This window comes from Sesamum indicum, linkage group LG4 (assembly GCF_000512975.1).
Source record: "Sesamum indicum cultivar Zhongzhi No. 13 linkage group LG4, S_indicum_v1.0, whole genome shotgun sequence".
NCBI classification, from domain to species: Eukaryota; Viridiplantae; Streptophyta; class Magnoliopsida; order Lamiales; family Pedaliaceae; genus Sesamum; species Sesamum indicum.
Window position 1 is genome coordinate 9,721,874 of NC_026148.1, and position 17,722 is coordinate 9,739,595.

Consider the following 17,722-nt stretch of genomic DNA (forward strand, 5'->3'; position numbering starts at 1 on the left):
ATACTTTAGACCCTTTTCGATATATCTGAGCCATACCTGTTGCCGATTTTGTGAACTTATTCAAAGATCAAAACACTGTAAAATGTATTGCATGTGAGCTGGGAGCTTGTTGGTAAAAAGAAAAATTAGAGGTAGGTTCTTAAATGCACAACAGGTCTGGTTCCCTGTTTGGTCGAGGATAAACCCTTGTCGATCAAGATATTTTGTGTGTGAATGAATGTGGAATAAAGGGTAGAAACTGTTTTCTCTTCTTGTAGTTTACGTAGTCTGAGTTACCAAAAGAACAGGTTATTCTTTTGATCCGTCAAATGTATTTCAAAAGGAACTTCACATAATCTGAGTTACCTGACATAGCGTCTGTAATTTCGTGTAGGAGGGGCAATCAGCAGGCTAGGCATGTAGATTTGGGTGGCACTTTACTTGGAATCATTTCATGTTGATGGTGCAGATAATGACATACTATTCAAATTAATACTTGTAAGTTTCTTTGTTCAGCTGTCTTTCAAGTTGGCGACTTTATCGCCTTACAGGAAGAAATTCCTTGTTGTTGTATGAGTGCATTTTGGTTATTGAACGGACTTTGGGAGCAATAAGACTGTTGTCAGTATCTAGTGTCAGCACTCAAATTTATACCCACAACATACTTTTGGCCGACATACTTTCGCTGTTTAAGTGAAAGTAGACTCTTTTCCTTGCTCTCTATGCACATGAAATTGTGGCATTATATTTGTCGATTGAGCACTTCTTTCACTATTGATCTATGCTTTATACTTGAACTCTTCTGATCCAGATATGATATGTCTTGACAAAGTGCTAACAGACTGGACATTTTTCCTTCCTTCACCATTGATGTTTCAGTAGCAACAGTTGTTGGGACAACAGTGGCGTTTCTCATCGTGCCCATGCGGTCCCTTGGTCAGGACAACTGGAAAATAGCTGCTGCTCTAATGGGTAGTTATATTGGAGGAGGTAAGTAATTTTGGGAAAAATATTACAATGTCAGTCTTGCTGTCAAAAGTCTCATTCTAATACGTGTTAGCTTTCTCTTCTATTGTCCCTTATTCACATATTTGTTTGTCCAATAAATGTTTCTCCTCTTCATTCATGTAACGGCAGTTCATTTCTGGTTCATGCAGCAATCAATTATGTTGCTATATCTGAGGCACTTGGTGTTTCTCCATCAGTTATTGCTGCTGGTGTAGCAGCAGACAACGTCATATGTGCTGTATATTTTCTTCTCTTGTTTGCGTTAGCCTCCAAAATACCTGCAGAGGCTGCGAAACCAACTAATGGTATGTACCATTAGGAAACCCAAGGTCAAAAGTTTTGGTACCTGACATCCATCAGCTACTAGTTCCTCGGACTTCCCCAGTTATATGTACAAAATATTAGTATATCTACTCTGTTTTCTGCACAAAACACAAGTACTGTTCTACTTTGGTCATACTTGTAAGAAACTTCATGGGACTAAGCTTCTGTTCAATCTATGTAGCTGATTCTTCAGGTCAAGTAACCAACGAAAGCAAACTTTCTGTACTCCAAATGGCTACAGCACTTGCTGTTTCCTTTGCTGTCTGCAAAGTTGGCACTTCTCTCTCCAATTCTCTTGGAATCCAAGGAGGTGAACTTCCTGCTGTTACAGCAATTGTGGTATTTTTAGCAACTTTGCTTCCGAGTTACTTCCGCCACCTGGCACCTGCTGGTGATGCTTTCGCTATAGTACTAATGCAGGTTTCTACTTTACAAACTTCATGCTAATACAAGACATTCTACCAATATCTCAAACTGTTCCTTAATATAGTTAAAACTATGTGACTTTTTATCTACACTCTTTATCGGTTAGTAGCTGATTTATCTCATAAACCTTGCTGAGTACTAATTGGTTACTTTCCAGGGTACTAGATAACTTGTTGATTCTCTCCCAAACAGGTTTTTTTTTCTGTCCTGGGCGCTAGTGGGAACCTGTGGAGCGTGATCAACACAGCACCGGGCATTTTCTTGTTTGCCTTTATTCAAGTGACTGTTCATCTTGCTGTGATACTTGGACTAGGAAAGTTATTTCAGATTGATCAGAAACTAATACTACTGGCATCAAATGCTAACATTGGAGGTCCAACAACAGCTGGTGGAATGGCCACAGCAAAAGGATGGGGCACCCTAGTTGTGCCCGGCATTCTTGTAGGGATATTTGGAATATCAATTGCAACATTTCTGGGCATCGGATTTGGAATGCTAGTTCTTAGATACATGTAATAAGACCAACATCCATGTACGCAAATATTTGGCTATTAATCATGAAATGCTTTCATTCGTTTCATCAACAGGCAATCTCTGTCTAATTTTCTTCTAATTCTTCACTTCAAGAGAATTTCAGATCCCGTCTCATGAGCAGATTATCCATGGCTATTTCCTGTATAATTTTGTGATCAGGAATTTCTCTCCAAGCTAAATTCTGTGTGTGTTGTGTCGTCTTTTTGTTCTTTTTTCAGTGTCAATATACCTCTTGATAACTGGGTTCATCTTCTAAATAGTTATTGTGGAAGCAGGTATAAGAAATGAGCATCTCTTGATGAGGCAACAAAAAAGTCAACACAGAGATGATGCTGTCAACTGAGAAATTTTAATACATACTGATTTGTAACAATAAATTGCAACAGATTATGCTCCCAAGCATGTTTATTTATACAATTTGGGATGGTTAAGCCTCCCTTTATGTTACGTCAATGCGCGACTACTGATTAGATTTACAATTTGTTCCTTTCTTCTAAATAATTGCCTTGAACATGATGCATAACTCAAGATTTGTATATCGACAGGGAGAATAAAGTATATTCCTTAATCAGTTGATGAATTAGCCAAAATGTACTACCATGAGTTGAAGAACAGAAAGTCAATGTACTTGCATGGTACTTTTGTTGCAGTAGCAGTACTGCTTCCGTACGGAGCAGGAATTGCATCGCTTATCCGTTTTTTCCTTTTGACATGGCTTAAAAAATTACATGATAATTTTTTGTATGAGAAGAACCTTGAAGAAAGTGATCCGTTGACAAGAAAATTGAGGCTTATGAAGCAAAAGGGAGGAAAAGAACAGTAAAAATGAAGCTGGAAGATGAGCTTGTAGTGCATTGTGTGTGCTATGCTTTCATCTCTTCCTTGTTCTTAAGGGGATTGTTTTTACAATTTGGGATAGTCTCTGCAATTGTGAAATCTTGTTTGATGCAAAGATTTAGCATGATTGTTTAAACTGATAGATGAAATAATTAGTTGAGATCAATCTCTGATCACTACTCTTATATCAAGATTTTGAGGAATGCTTTAGTTTCACCCAGAATAATGTATAGAGGTCTTTAACAATGCTCACCAGCTTGTACCTAAATAAGCGGATGATTTGATAGTAAACGAGCGAAAGCATGTGCATTAATTCAATGTTAAGTTTGTAAAATATTCAGGTAAGAAGAATATGGGCCATGTCGTTTTTCACTATACTAACAGTTGAATAACATGTGAGCTTTGGACTTTTGTATGTACAACAAATGACAATATTAACCCACTTGTTTCGAGTTTAATTAGAAGCCTGCAAAATGAACTTCAGTACAGATATCCTACTATTTGTGCATGAACCACGCCTTTTCTTTGATTTGACGTATGATGGCGTATAAGGTTATTGCATCTCCCTATATATATATACATGGAATGCCTTAATTTAGTACATGTACCAGCCAAGAAAACTTGATCAGTGAAGCTGTGAACTTCGGAGGAAGAAATTGATCATTGCAGCCACTGCATCAGAAGAGTGAAAATGAAAGTTCGTGGAGCATGGCAGATTTTCTTCCTTTTGGTGTTTGTGGGGTATATGTTTATATGGGTTATGCTGCCTACAAAAACATACAAGAATTCATGGACTCCCAAATTGAATGAAAAACTCAACTCCACATACTTCAGGGAACAAGGTAAGGTTCTTGTATAGATTTGCTGGTTTATGTTTTGAAACTTTTCTGACCTTCCCATGTTTTTGCTACGCTTTACAGGGAGTAATCTTCTTTTATTTAGCTTTCCACTTATGCTCATTGCCGCTTTGGGATGTGTTTATCTACATCTCCAAAAGAAATCAAACTCTGATAGGTTTGCCCATCGCTTGATTACTTCTTCCCTCCAACCACCCTATACCAACTTAAAAATTGCCACTTGAAACTTTTTGCAGTAGTAAGAGCTATTATCGTTTCCTGAGACGTCCAGCAATGGTAATGGCTCCACTGGGAATAGTCAATGCCGTGGAGCTCACATTTGCTGCCATGTTTATAGCACTTCTAATCTGGTCCCTTGCAAATTACTTGTATGTAAGCTTTGGCCACCTCCATATGCACACAGCGAATGAAAAAGTGTATGCATCGGAAACTGTTAAAAGTTTTATCTGTATAATGAGCTTCTTCATTTTCTTTACTGTTACTAAAATATTTGCCCTTTCTTTCCTTTTCTGAAGGTGGCAAGCAAAGTTTCGTAGTGTATCCCTGAGGCTTGGGTACATTGGAAACACATGCTGGGCATTCCTTTTTTTCCCGGTGACCCGAGGATCGTCAATCCTGCCTCTGGTTGGCCTCACATCAGAATCTAGCATCAAGTATCATATCTGGCTTGGGCATGTTTCAACTGTCCTATTTGCTGCCCATAGCATTGGATTCATTATCTATTGGTGGGCAATGACCGATCAAATGTACCTCGTATGTAGTTTTAAACTCGTGTTTATGCACATGTGTAGATAGATCTTGTTGATTTGTTTTTCTGAATTAAGATATGCTGCATCCAGTCTAAGGAGAATTTCCGATAAAATTTTGATGTAATTGTTAATGCAGATGCTTCAATGGAGCAGTACTTATCTATCTAATGTAGCTGGAGTGATCGCATTTGTGCTGTCATTAGGGATGTGGATGACGAGCTTTGATCGTGTTAGGAGAAAACTGTTTGAAGTTTTCTTTTATACTCACCATCTATACATTCTCTATGTCTTCTTCTACATGCTTCATGTTGGAGTGGCCTACCTTTGCATGATTCTTCCTGGAATATTTCTTTTCCTTATTGATCGATACCTACGATTTCTGCAATCAAGACGAAGGACCAGACTAGTTTCAGCACACCTTTTACCTAATGGCAGCATGGAACTAACCTTCGCCAAGAATCCAGGTGAGTATATGACGCTCTCATACGAGGAACTGTTTTCATTGAACTATTCTTCTAATTGCAACCAACTTTTCCTTACAGAGTTGTCTTATAATCCCACAAGTATATTGTTTGTGCATGTTCCAAGAATATGCAAATTACAGTGGCATCCATTTACGATAACTTCCAGCAGTAACTTGGAGACAGATAAGCTCAGTGTTGTAATCAAAAGTCAGGGAAGTTGGACCCAGAAACTCTACAAACAACTTTCTTCTTCTCTGGATCATCTTGAAGTATCAACTGAAGGACCTTATGGACCTGCATCGTCTCATTTTCTAAGGTAACACCTTACTAATTGAGGTCTAGCATCTAGTAAGTAGCATCTGAAGTTCCTCTATTCTTTTATTAGCCAAGCATCTGAACATTCAGCTACACTTTTAGCTTAACGTCATCATGTTCACAAAGTTTCAACTTTTTCAGCCACGAGGCCTTAGTGATGATCAGTGGAGGAAGTGGGATTACTCCTTTCATCTCCATTATCCGGGAAATCATTTTCAGAAGTACAGAATCCAACGGGAAGGTTCCAAAAGTCCTCCTCATCGCAGCCTTCAAGAACACTGCCGACCTGACCATGTTGGATCTCTTGCTTCCATTGTCAGGCGCTCCTTTCAATATTTCCAAGTTACAACTGCAGATAGAAGCTTACATTACTCAAGAACACGAAAGGCCACTTGAGAATGCGAAGAAGCAAATCGAAAAAAAACTGTTCAAGCCAAATCCATCAGATTCACCCATATCAGAAGCTCTTGGCAAAAACAGCTGGTTATGGCTCGGTGCAATAATTTCATCTTCCTTTGTCATGTTTTTGATACTTTTGGGCTTTGTAACTCGTTACCATATATATCCCGTGGAACTCAGGGGAGAGAATTACCATTACAGTTTCAAAATTCTCTGGGACATGTTTCTTGTATGTGCCTCTGTCTTTATAGCAACTAGTGCCATTTTCCTGTGGCAAAAGAGAAAAATCACTGCTGAGGGGAAGCAAATTCAGAATGTTGATCTGCCAACACCAACAATGTCACCTTCTTCCTGGTTATGTGGTTCCGATAGAGAACTTGAGAGCCTTCCTACTCAGTCTCTTGTTCAATCCACAAATGTGCATTTTGGTGCACGACCTGATTTAAAGAGTAAGTGGTTTGTTGTGTTTACTTTTTCTCTTAGGGAGAAAACGAAAGCTTAGCATCGTGAACCTATAACGTGATACTGGACTAAAATACATGTCTTGTGTGTTATACAATGGCAGGGATACTGTTTGATCGCAAAGAATCAGATGTTGGAGTTCTAGTTTGCGGCCCCAAAAGCATGCGGCATGAAGTTGCAAAAATATGTGCATCTGGTTTGGCCAAAAACCTGTATTTCGAGTCCATCAGCTTCAACTGGTGATGCAAGTAATAGTGGAAAATATGGTATTTCTGTATTTATTTTGATTCCATTCAGCTGCTGATTACATGTCGGATTGTCAATCAAGTTCATCGCTCCTGAAGAAGACTCTTTCTTTCAATGACCTAAAATCCAACCTACCCTCATTTAAATCCTCAAAATGTTGATATTGAGAAATAGGTTAATGTTTGCTTTGTTTATGAAATCCCATGGTTTGAACTTTTTAGAGACCCTTGTAAAAACTAAGTCAACTTGTACAAGTGTTAATGTTTTTGACATATTCGACGAGAGTATTTTGCCTGATAATATGGAGCTCTTAAATGTGTTTGAATGTAGCATACCACCCCATTTGAAGTTTTGATTTCTGTTTTCAGATTTTGTATGATCAATGCCGCATGCATGAAGTTATTTCACCAAGAATACTGCATAATAAATATTAGCTGTTGCCTCGGGCCTACTCAATCTTAATCTTAACATAACAGAGAAGGCAAAACTCTAATAAAGAAACGGCTCAAGTATTTTACGAAGTGGCATCTACAGTACCGCAACGTTGGTCAAGTGATATTTCTTGTAATATAAGGCATATGATGCTGAAAATCTTGAGATAAACAGGTGGGAAGTTAAGCTAGACAGTATAGTTCTCCTTCTAAGCCTTGCTGGCAATTGTTTGTCTTTCTTCTTCGTTCCAGTAACCTTGAGGATCTCCAATCTTGCGCCTGAAATGGAATGAAGTATAATTTCCTTTGACTTGATGTATATTTCAAGATTCAATATATTGATAGGGAGTATTAAAGTACATTTACTTGACCAGTGATGAACTGGCCAATATGTACTACCATGAGTTGAAGAACTCAAAGTCAATTGTACTTGGCAAGGTACTTCTATATCAATATCAGTACTATCTCTGGTATAGATATGGAATTGCCTTTCCTCTCTTTCCTTTCTTCTTTTTTCTTTTTTTTTTTAAGTAAATAGTTTCAAATTTACATGATAAATCGCAACTTATTTGTACGAGAAGAAGCTGAAAGCATGATCTGGTGACGAGAAAATTGACCCTTACGGAGCAAAACGGAAGGAAAAAAACAGTAAAAACTGTAGCTGGAGATGAGCTAGTACTGCATTGTGTGTGATATGCTCTCATGTCTTCTTTGTTCTTAAGGGAATCGTTTTTTTAGTTTGAACATTCTCCACAATCCTGAAATATTGTTTGATGCAAAGATCATAGCATGATTGTTTAAATTAATCAATCTTTGGTCCCTCTTGTATCAGGATTTTGAGGAATACCTTATTTTTCAATCATAACAATTGAAGTTCTTATCTTGCTCGAAGATTGAAAGGATTTTGAGGAATACTTTATTTCAACCATAACAATTGAAGTTCTTATCTTGTTCGACCAAGTTTCTAGCACTTTTGCTCTGGTCCCTAGCAAATTACTTGTATGTCAGCTTTCAGAAACTTTATATGGAAACGCCTAATGCTACAGCGTACGTATAAAAAACTGTGAAAAGTTTTTGTTTGTAAGCTTCTTGATTTTCTTGAAGGACTGTTACCACAACATCTGCCTTCGTTCACTTCTGAAGGGGGGCAAGAGAAGTTTCGTAGTGTATCCCTCAGGGTTTCGTACACCGGACACACATGCTGGGCATCCTGTTTTTCCCTGTGACTCGAGGATCATCAGTCCTACCTCTGGTTGGCCTCACATCAAGAACACAACTGATCTCACTATGCTAGATCTCTTGCTTCCGTTTCCAAGTCCATCAGATTCACCCATATCTGAAGTTCTTGGCAAAAATAGCTGGCTATGGCTTGGTGCAATAATCTCATCCTCCTTTGTCATGTTTCTAATACTTTTGGGCTTTGTAACTCGTTACCACATATATCCCGTGGAACGCAGGGGAGAGAATTACCATTACAGCTTCAAAATTCTTAGGGAAATGTTCCTTGTATGTGCCTGTGTCTTGATAGCAACTAGTGCCATTTTCCTATGGCAAAAGAGAAAATTTTCCGCTGACAGGAAGCAACTTCAGAATGTTGATCTGCCGACGCCAACAACATCACCTTCTTCCTGGTTATGCGGTTCATATAGAGAACTTGAGAGTCTTCCTACTCAATCTCTTGTTCAATCCACAATCGTGCATTTTGGTGCACAACCTGATCTAAAGAGCAAGTGTTTTGTATTGTTTATGTATTTCTCTTCTGAATAAAAACATGGCAAGAGTTTAACTTAGTGAACCTATAAAGGGATACTGGAATAAATGCGGGTGTTATGCGCTATACAATGCCAGGGATACTGTTTGATTGCAAAGAATCAGATGTTGGAGTTCTGGTTTGCGGCCCCAGAAGCATGCAGCATGAGGTTGCTCAAATATGTGCATCTGGTTTGGCCAAAAACCTGGCGTTTCTGTATTTGTTTTCATTCTTTTTCAGCCACTGATCACGTGCCTGATTGTTCTCAATGATCCTCTCTCCTTGTTATTTTCTGCTTCAAAACTCACAGTCTTTGGATTCAACTCCGCCTTCAGTTAAATCTTCAAAAAGCTGATATTGAGAAACAAATGCGTGATCCTTATTTACAACTTTCATTGATTTGAATATCTTGGAACCCCATGTAAAAGTCGAGTCAACTTGTACAAGTGCTAATGCTTATTGTATATTCGATCAAATGTATTTGTTGAGATGCGTTTGAAGCTTCTTCAATCTGATTGAGTGCATCATATCACCATGTGAAGTTTTGACTTCTGTTTCTCATTTTCTGCCTCTTCGTTTGTTATTCTGCCTGAAATAAGATAAATTTATTACTGCCGTGTGCCTGGAGTTATTTAACCAACATAATAAATATTAGCTTAAGACAGATGTCAAATGGAATATTTATTTAACAAGTACACAACAATGGTCCTGGAGGATTGCTGTTATCTTATTCCTATGTTTCTTTAGAACTTTGAGGCACAGAATAAAATTTTTAATGAGTCTTATGGCAGAATGTAATATACAAATGTTGCTCTGAGAAGACTGAAGAGTTAAATAATTGGGGTAACCAAAAAAGCAATAGTTTGATGTTAGAAAAAGACACATGCAGTATCATTAATCTTGAACTGTTTTTTATCAGATAATATACACACTAAGACACAGATAGTTTCCTCAAATGCAATGACGGAGATTATGCTGCACGATACGTTACTCTTGTTTTGACTACCATCCTGATCTATAAGTTGTATATACACTCACTAGAAGTTAAAAAGTCAGTCCCATATTCAGACCATATGTTAAGACATTTCTGCTGTTCTTTTGTAGTCCATGTAAATCATAACATGTTTTTGTATATAAGCGTCTTCTTGGTACATAGTCTTTGCAACTAAAACATTTCCACAGAAAACATTGTTTGAAGATCATGGATTTGGTTCAAATAAAAGGATGGCCTCATGAACAAATTAAGAGTATTCAAATTACAATAAAGCTGCTGATTTTGGTGATTTTTCTGGGGTACATTATGATATGGATAATGATGCCCACAAATGTATTCTGGCTGCACTGGTTGCCTGATATCCATAAAAAGGCAGATTCGACATACTTTGGAGAACAAGGTTTGATTTCTCATGTTCCAAAGTAGTCAGTAGGACAGTTCAATGATCAAGCATCTGTTTTCACTCATTACATCCTCTGGCTACACATACAGGCGCATATATTCTTATCTACTCTTCCCCTATCCTACTTATTGCTACATTGGGATGTCTATGTCTCCATCTGGAGAAGTACACTGATGACAGTGAGAACAGGTGAGTAAACATACCAATGATATGAGCTGATTATCATCCGTAAACGTGTCAAATAGCAATCAACCACAATTTTCTACTCTGTTGGCAGAACTCCAAGGGATCGACGTTTTGTCACATGGCGACAACCCGTACTCTTGAGGGGCCCTCTTGGCATTGTCTCCTGGACGGAACTATCCTGCTTAGTAATGTTTGTTGTACTGTTAGTCTGGTCTGTCTCAGCCTATGTCCACAGTATGTTCAAGAATATCACTAGACAGTCTGCATCGAAGATGGGCGAGCTTGTGTAAGATGATATTTTCTTGAAATCTGATTACTAGTTGGCATTTGTCTGAGAACGTTAGTTCTTGATATAAGGCTTATGATGCTGAAAATCTTGAGATAAGCAGGTGGGAAGTAAAGCTAGACAGTGTAGCTCTCCTGCTAGGCCTTGTTGGCAACCTCTGTTTGTCTTTCCTCTTCTTCCCAGTGACTCGAGGATCTCCAATCTTGCGCCTGGTAGGACTTACGTCGGAGTCCACCGTTAAGTATCACATTTGGCTTGGCCATACTGTTTTGACCTTATTCACTGCACATGGTCTATGTTACATTATTTTTTGGGCTAACACACATCAGATGTTGGAGGTATATCATATTCTCCCACTGCAAAGTCACAAATTTGAACTTGTTCCACATAGAAGGATCAAATTCAGCAATGCTTTTGTAAACCTGCAGATGCTGAAATGGAGTAAAGTTGGAATTTCAAATGCGGCTGGAGAAGTAGCTTTGCTGTCAGGGCTAGCCATGTGGATCACGAGCTTGTCTGTTGTCAGGAGAAAACTGTTTGAGCTCTTCTTCTACACGCATCATCTGTACATTGTTTCTATTCTTTTCTTTGTTTTACATGTGGGCTTCTCTTATTCTTGCATCATGCTCCCTGGATTCTACCTTTTCTTGATCGACCGTTTTCTAAGATTCTTACAATCCCAGCAACGGATCCGCTTGATCTCCGCCCGTGTTTTGCCTTGCCAGGCTATGGAACTCAACTTCTCCAAGGATCCAAGTATGTTACATTGATATCCATGTAATCTAGTAGACCACAACAAAAACTGGTATTTCGATTTTCAAGAATCATACTCTGCTCATTTTTATATCTATTTTGCTGCCAGAACTAACTTACAATCCATCAAGCATTATGTTCATCAACATGAAAAGCATATCCAAGCTACAATGGCATCCATTCACAGTCACCTCGAATAATAACATAGATCCAGATCAACTCAGCATTGTCATCAAAAGTGAAGGGAGCTGGTCTCAGAAGCTTTACGAGAAGCTTTCGTCTCCAACACCAACAGATCGTCTCGATATCTCTGTAGAAGGACCCTACTCACCTACATCAACCTCATTTTTAAGGTTCGAGTTTATGAAAGAAGAAAGTAACCTCACATCCACATTTTTCTCTAAACTAAACCAGGATCGATGTCCTATTCGTGCAGGCATGAAATGCTAGTGCTGGTGAGTGGTGGGAGCGGCATCACTCCTTTTATATCCATCATCAGGGAACTCATTTTTCTTGCAAGCACAAAGAAAAAGACTCCAAGAATCCTTCTTGTCGCTGTTTTCAAGAAATCTGCAGATCTCACGATGCTAGATCTTCTTCTTCCATTGTCAGGGACTTCTCATGACATTTCCCATCTGCAGCTGCAAATCCAAGCTTACGTCACTAGAGACAGAAATCCCTCGACAGACAGCCAGAAACTGACCCAGAGCATATGGTTAAAGCCAAGTGTAGTAGATAGGCCAGTGTCTGCAGTTTTAGGCTCAAACAGCTGGCTCTGGCTTGGAGCTGTTATCTCAGCATCTTTCATCATTTTCCTCCTTCTAATTGGGCTGCTTAACCATTACTACATCTACCCCGTCGATCATAACACCAACATGATATATCCATACGCTGCAAGATCAATGATCAATACAGTATTCTTGTGTGTGTCTGTGGTGATTGCTGCCACTCTAGCTTTCATTTGGAACAAGAAACAGAACATGAGGGACACGAGACAGATTCAAGATTCTGATAGCCCAACTCCCATGTCATGTCCAGTGCCAGAATCATGGCGTTACAATGTTGAAACAGAACTAGAAAGCATTACGCACAGGTCTTTCAAGCAAGTTACTACCGTACATTATGGCAGAAGGCCCAATCTGCAGAGTAAGTTTCTTTTTGGTTTGAAATTTTTTTGTGAACTGATATCTGCATTACAGAGTCAACGGGAACGTGTGGTTTTATGGTGCAGAAATACTATCTGAGAACAGCGAATCCAATGTTGGTGTGTTAGTCAGCGGGCCGAAGAAGATGAGGGAAGATGTAGCTGGAATATGTTCATCTGATCTTACCAAAAACCTGCATTATAGATCTTTCAGCTTTAACTGGTAAATTTTGGAGTACGAAAGCAAGAGATAACTGTATTTGGAATAGCAGGTTCTTCAATTTTCAGCAGATTTTGTGTCATACTTGAAACTTTAGAAGCCCTCGCAAATATGCTTAATATCGAATGAAAAATCCTTTGACAAGATTGCCTTATTGGTGAGAGATAGAGTCAATCATCATATAATGGCGCGCACACACGTCGTCTGCATCACTGAGATACAGGACGCAGATATTACACAATCACAAAGATTTTACTGCATTGAACTCCGAGATCCAGATGCAAGTTGCCACAAAAACACGGCCTTGCCAAGGCAAAAGAGCTTTTAACTCTCAAGGCATTGCACCAACGGCCTTTTCTTCCAAGGATATACAATAAAAACGACCAAAGGGGAACAAAAACAACACGGCCGCCAAACGCAGCCTCTTCCCAAAATATTGAACCAATAAAAATAATCAGAAAAATTAACCTTAGACGACAACTACTTGGTTGAAAAACGGGAAAAAAAAAGTTCATCAACTGGTATAGAATTCCTACCTAAGACCAGCCACCAACCCAAGAAGAAAAGAGCACAAAAGCCATGCTCAGTCTCTTCTTTGTTGATGCTCCTCATAATCTACCTTCTACCAGACACCACCACAGTCAATCAGATCTTATATGCTCTCTTATCTTCCCTATCACCCTGAGTCTGAGGCACATCCCTTGGGTCAGTAACTCGGACATCATCATCATTATTCAAGTTGCTCGTCTCAAAATCATCTGCTGCTGTATGCCGGAAACGCCTCACATTTCCACCTTCATCGGAATGCAGTCCTCGATGCATCACCTCACTACTGTCATCACGCCTTCTATCATCGTAATTGGATTCTAATTTGCATTCTCTACCACCATTGGCCATGAAAGAGAATCTTCCAGGACGAATCATGGGTCTAAAGTATTCATCTGACTTCAATCGTCCAGAAGAACCAACACTATCAAACCTCTGGGTGCGCCTAAAAACTCTCATCGGAGATCTCCTGCGCCTTAAATGGTTATCTGCAAAAGTTCGATCATCAACCCATCGACTGTTCCGTTGTGGGGAGAAGTGACCTCTTGATGGGGATATGTAACCCTCTCCAAAATCGGATGCAAAAGTAGGTTTTGAAAAGGGAATCCTCACTCTCTCCACCCTCGTGTCAGACCTGAAATCTGGAGACCTGCTGTGCCTTCTAGTACCCAAGAAGCGTTCCCTGTGGGAATGCCATGCCCTGGGGGAACGTGTTCTGGATCTTGAACGAGATCTCCTGCGGGGTAACGGCATATGAGCACTTCTACCAGAACCTGGAGAAAAGCTGCGTTCTCTCCTCGATAGATAACGTGGCAAGCGAACAGATGCTCCAGCATCATCAGGGAGAGGGTCAAAATCTTCTCCCAAATCTCTACCCGCACGTTGTGAATAATGTCCCCTGCTTCTATAGTTGCTGACTCCTCGTGTTGGGGGCACTCTTCTCCGCACAACAAAATAACCATCCCTGTCCACTGGTGATCTCCTCACAAGGGGCCTATGCAAGCCTTTTGACAAATAACTAGCAGTTTGCCTCGGATCATTATAGCCGAATCCACCAATCTTATCTGCAGAATCACCAGCTATACCTCTTGGCCTGGTGTGGCTACGACCCTCCGCTCCCTCATAACTTGGGGCAAATCGCCTTCTTGAACCCCATGATGTCCAGTGATGAACCCCATCTCTTTCACCATGAGTGGTTGATCTATATCTACCCAAGTGTTTGTCAGGACTCGTATCCCTTTCAGTCCGAGAATATGAACCGCCGAGGCGACGTGACCTAAAACATACAACATTAATTAATACAATATGAACTAAATAGAGTTTCAAATAGACTACTAACCAAAACGAAACATTAAACTGCATGGGTATAAACATAAGATGCCTACTAATAGCACACATTCATAGAAAATTTTTTATACCTGCATTGCTCTACAAAGAGAAGATCCTTCTCATCAGTTGCATCCATAGATGACCGTCCTTCAATACGAGATTGAAGCTTTCCCCTGCCAGTCTTTGATGCATAGTCGTCCATTTGTGTTACTTTAAAATCAACTGCTTCTCTTCGGTCCGTCAGCTGTCTCCTATTGATGCCATCATCATTTTCCTCGATAACCATTCCCACTGCCTGCTCAACTGTAGTACCAGAACCTGCATTCGATCCCCTTCCTGCTATCTCGTTATTTTCAGAGTCATCTTTCACAAAATGTCTCCTCACAGAATCTTTACTAGGAACACTCTTAATCCCTGTGCCTTCTGGCAATCTTTTCGCCAACAAACTTCTCCTTTGAGTGCCATCAGAACCCCCAGAACAACCTTCAATAATCTCGGACCCAGGGTAATCAGCAGCATCAGAACCATCTCCGTTTCTTCCATCAGATTCATAGTCGACACACTCATTTTCCAACTCATTATCCTCCCAAGAATACAAAAATGAACCCCTCAACTCCCCATCCTCGTATGGAGAATCATACCCTTCCTGGAACCTAGCCAAGTCATCTCCATCAACCATGTGAAAGTGGTTATCCTGAGAAAGATCAGACTCATGTTGGGCCTCAATAGCCGAACTAATCTTTCCAACAGAAGTTGTGGGGTCATCACATTGTGCTCCAGCACTACTACTCTTGCACGAGTCTTCCATTGCAATCCCCTTTGATCCTTCATCAGGAAGGATATTATCCTCCTGCTTGACAACAAGTTCAGACGGTTGTACATTCCCCTGACAATCAGCTCTTGCAGAACGAGAGGCAAAAGTTCCGCTGTTCTGACTCTTTGAATCATCAATTAGGACAGACTGACCGTCTTGAGTAAAAGTGCCTGCAGCAAGAATAGTAACATATTAGGATTGAGAATAAAGCAATTCAGTACATCTAAACTACAAAAGAATATTCAACATCTCCCTAGGTGACATTGTTAATACTCTCCTTCAAAAAAATCATAATACCATGCAGTTCAGAGGCGTTCTGAAAATCTTTAGTGTTTTGACGCTGGACGTTGCTCACAGATTCAGATAGGTCACTGGCTGGTACATCATTCGTGGCAACATCTTGAGCCACTGTCTGAATCATATCAAAAGCTGTAGTTCTCTCACATTCGCTAACATTACTGGAACAATCTTCATCCTGTGTTATAGCAACAGGTCTCGACAGAGTGCTGATATTTTCTACAGAAGTCATGCCAGAGGAGCAACACTGCTTAGCAAAAGGAGAACTATCATGAATAGCATCTGTGCTTATAACTTGATTCGAAGCCTGCTTATGAGCATCACAGCTTAAAACTTGATCTGGGTTCCTCTCAACAGCATTTCCCTTCGGATCAAACATCTCTTCAGCAGCTTTGGAATTAGAACTATTTGGTGGTTCCAATAAATGTTCCTCAAGGGCGGGCAGCTTGCTGCTGGTTCTATCTGGCGAAACTGTTGTAGACTTATTTTCTTCTATTTTCAGGTTTGACGACTCATCTTCGGTGCCATCTGAATTAGAAAGTATATGATTCCCAGGAACCTTCTGCCTCTCTTCCATATGCATATCATCAACATCCTTTAAGGTATTTCCAGCATTTGAATTATCATACGGCTCATCCCAAGCATCCATCAGGGTGTTTAAATCCCAATGCTGTCTGTTTACCTTTGGCATTGTCCCCTCTTCTGGGCTTCCAGACGTGCTATGCAAACCAGCAGCAGAGTTGTTCAAGGCTACAGGGCAGCCAGTATTACCTCCACCCACTGTTGCATTACTCAAGGAGTTCTGAGATTCATTACCATGTAAACCTAGTTTATAATATGCAGCTGAAGAGGAGGCATCTGGGTCTCTTGGCATTAAAGAATCTCCTGCAACAAGAACGTCTTCCTTAGCATTATCGGCATCATCATCCATGCTAGCAGCAGCTGCCAGAAGTTCAATACCAGAGAAGTCCCCAGCATCAGTATATCCATGTCCTGTTCGGTCACACAGGAAGATGTTATCAAACCCTCCACCAAATCTAACTTTTGTCGACCCATCAACTCCTCTTAATTGCCAGTTGGAGATCCTCTGACCTGAGGAGCAATTACGATATGGAAGTTGCTCTTGGTCTTCAGAAAATGGTGAAGAAGAACGAGTTCGTGGCGAGAGAGAACCTTGGCGGCGCAAGGAGGGAGTCCAAGAGTGAGGTAATGGAGTTTGAAGTAAATGTCTTCTTTTCTTGATTGGAACACTCTCTGACTTACCAGAAGTTGATTGTCCAAGAACAGCTTCACCAAACTGCCATATCAACAGATAGGAACCGGTAGTTGTTGAAGTGTTGACTTGAATAAATAAATAGCAACGATAATAAATAGCTTACAACATACCTTGTCAGAATCAGAGCCAGAAAAATCTCCAACCCTTTTCGGGCTAGCAGAATTGCTTACTTTTGCAACACCATTCAAGCTTCTAGCTATCGACTTCCTGGAGCGCCTTCCTTTCGTCACTGTATTCCAATTTAACTCTGGATTGCTGGAGTTCATAACTTCAAGACCCACACTGCTAAGCATTTTGCAGGTATGGGCTCTATCCCATCAACAAAGAATCCACAACCAAAGGTTTTCTTCACAACCTTATTTCTTTTTCCAATTTAACCCCAAAGTTGTATACCACTGTCTTCGATCAACTGCACAAGCGAGTCTGACAGGAAAAGGAAACAAAAAAAGAACTAGATCAGGAAATATAGACATAAGAACGTAAAATCTGATCCATGCTATGATGTCTCCTAAATGTTCTATGCTAATCACGGCACATCAAATACTAATCATAAAGCAACTGCAGATATTCACTTATGAGATGTCATGAGAGGTTCATAATATTTCACTTCACAGTGTTGCCAACCTTGAAAATACCCTAAATTAAGGACAGTGTTATAAGTCAAAATAAAAACAAATTACATCAAACAATTAC

General features: G+C 39.9%; 4 protein-coding genes across 7 annotated transcripts in view; 3 read left to right on the forward strand and 1 right to left on the reverse strand.

Annotated features, from left to right (window-relative positions):
* LOC105160445 (uncharacterized membrane protein YjcL) overlaps positions 1-2,345 on the forward strand; it is a 3,462-nt gene extending 1,117 nt beyond the window's left edge. The window contains exons 3-6 of one of the 2 annotated variants that reach the window (XM_011077815.2): positions 859-969; positions 1,137-1,292; positions 1,493-1,731; positions 1,930-2,345. In XM_011077815.2, the coding sequence (XP_011076117.1) occupies positions 859-969; positions 1,137-1,292; positions 1,493-1,731; positions 1,930-2,253 (830 nt within the window). In that variant the 3' untranslated portion in view covers positions 2,254-2,345. The remainder of the gene's footprint in view (positions 1-858; positions 970-1,136; positions 1,293-1,492; positions 1,732-1,929) is intronic. The other variant, XM_020693593.1, reaches the window with a different exon arrangement.
* Positions 3,603-6,996, forward strand: LOC105160697 (ferric reduction oxidase 4). The gene is made up of 8 exons (XM_020693273.1): positions 3,603-3,950; positions 4,029-4,122; positions 4,202-4,381; positions 4,481-4,718; positions 4,851-5,178; positions 5,257-5,494; positions 5,635-6,341; positions 6,458-6,996. The coding sequence occupies exons 1-8, from the start codon at positions 3,800-3,802 to the stop codon at positions 6,595-6,597; spliced, it is 2,076 nt and encodes a 691-aa protein (XP_020548932.1). The 5' UTR covers positions 3,603-3,799; the 3' UTR covers positions 6,598-6,996.
* On the forward strand, positions 9,943-13,413 carry LOC110011863 (ferric reduction oxidase 2-like). Of its 2 annotated transcripts, XM_020693272.1 has the most exons (8): positions 9,943-10,175; positions 10,268-10,367; positions 10,456-10,650; positions 10,754-10,988; positions 11,079-11,406; positions 11,513-11,756; positions 11,840-12,549; positions 12,635-13,413. In XM_020693272.1, the coding sequence occupies exons 1-8, from the start codon at positions 9,983-9,985 to the stop codon at positions 12,772-12,774; spliced, it is 2,145 nt and encodes a 714-aa protein (XP_020548931.1). In that variant the 5' UTR covers positions 9,943-9,982; the 3' UTR covers positions 12,775-13,413. The 2 variants fall into 2 exon arrangements, with proteins under 2 accessions (XP_020548931.1, XP_020548930.1); XM_020693271.1 differs by having other exon boundaries at positions 10,754-11,406.
* The window catches only part of LOC105160446, a 6,189-nt gene continuing 1,467 nt past the window's right edge, over positions 13,001-17,722 (reverse strand). For both annotated transcript variants that reach the window (XM_011077817.2, XM_011077818.2), the window contains exons 3-6: positions 17,140-17,452; positions 15,754-17,050; positions 14,732-15,626; positions 13,001-14,589 (exon numbers count right to left, since the gene is read on the reverse strand). In XM_011077817.2, the coding sequence (XP_011076119.1) occupies positions 13,413-14,589; positions 14,732-15,626; positions 15,754-17,050; positions 17,140-17,322 (3,552 nt within the window). In that variant the 5' untranslated portion in view covers positions 17,323-17,452 and the 3' untranslated portion in view covers positions 13,001-13,412. The remainder of the gene's footprint in view (positions 14,590-14,731; positions 15,627-15,753; positions 17,051-17,139; positions 17,453-17,722) is intronic.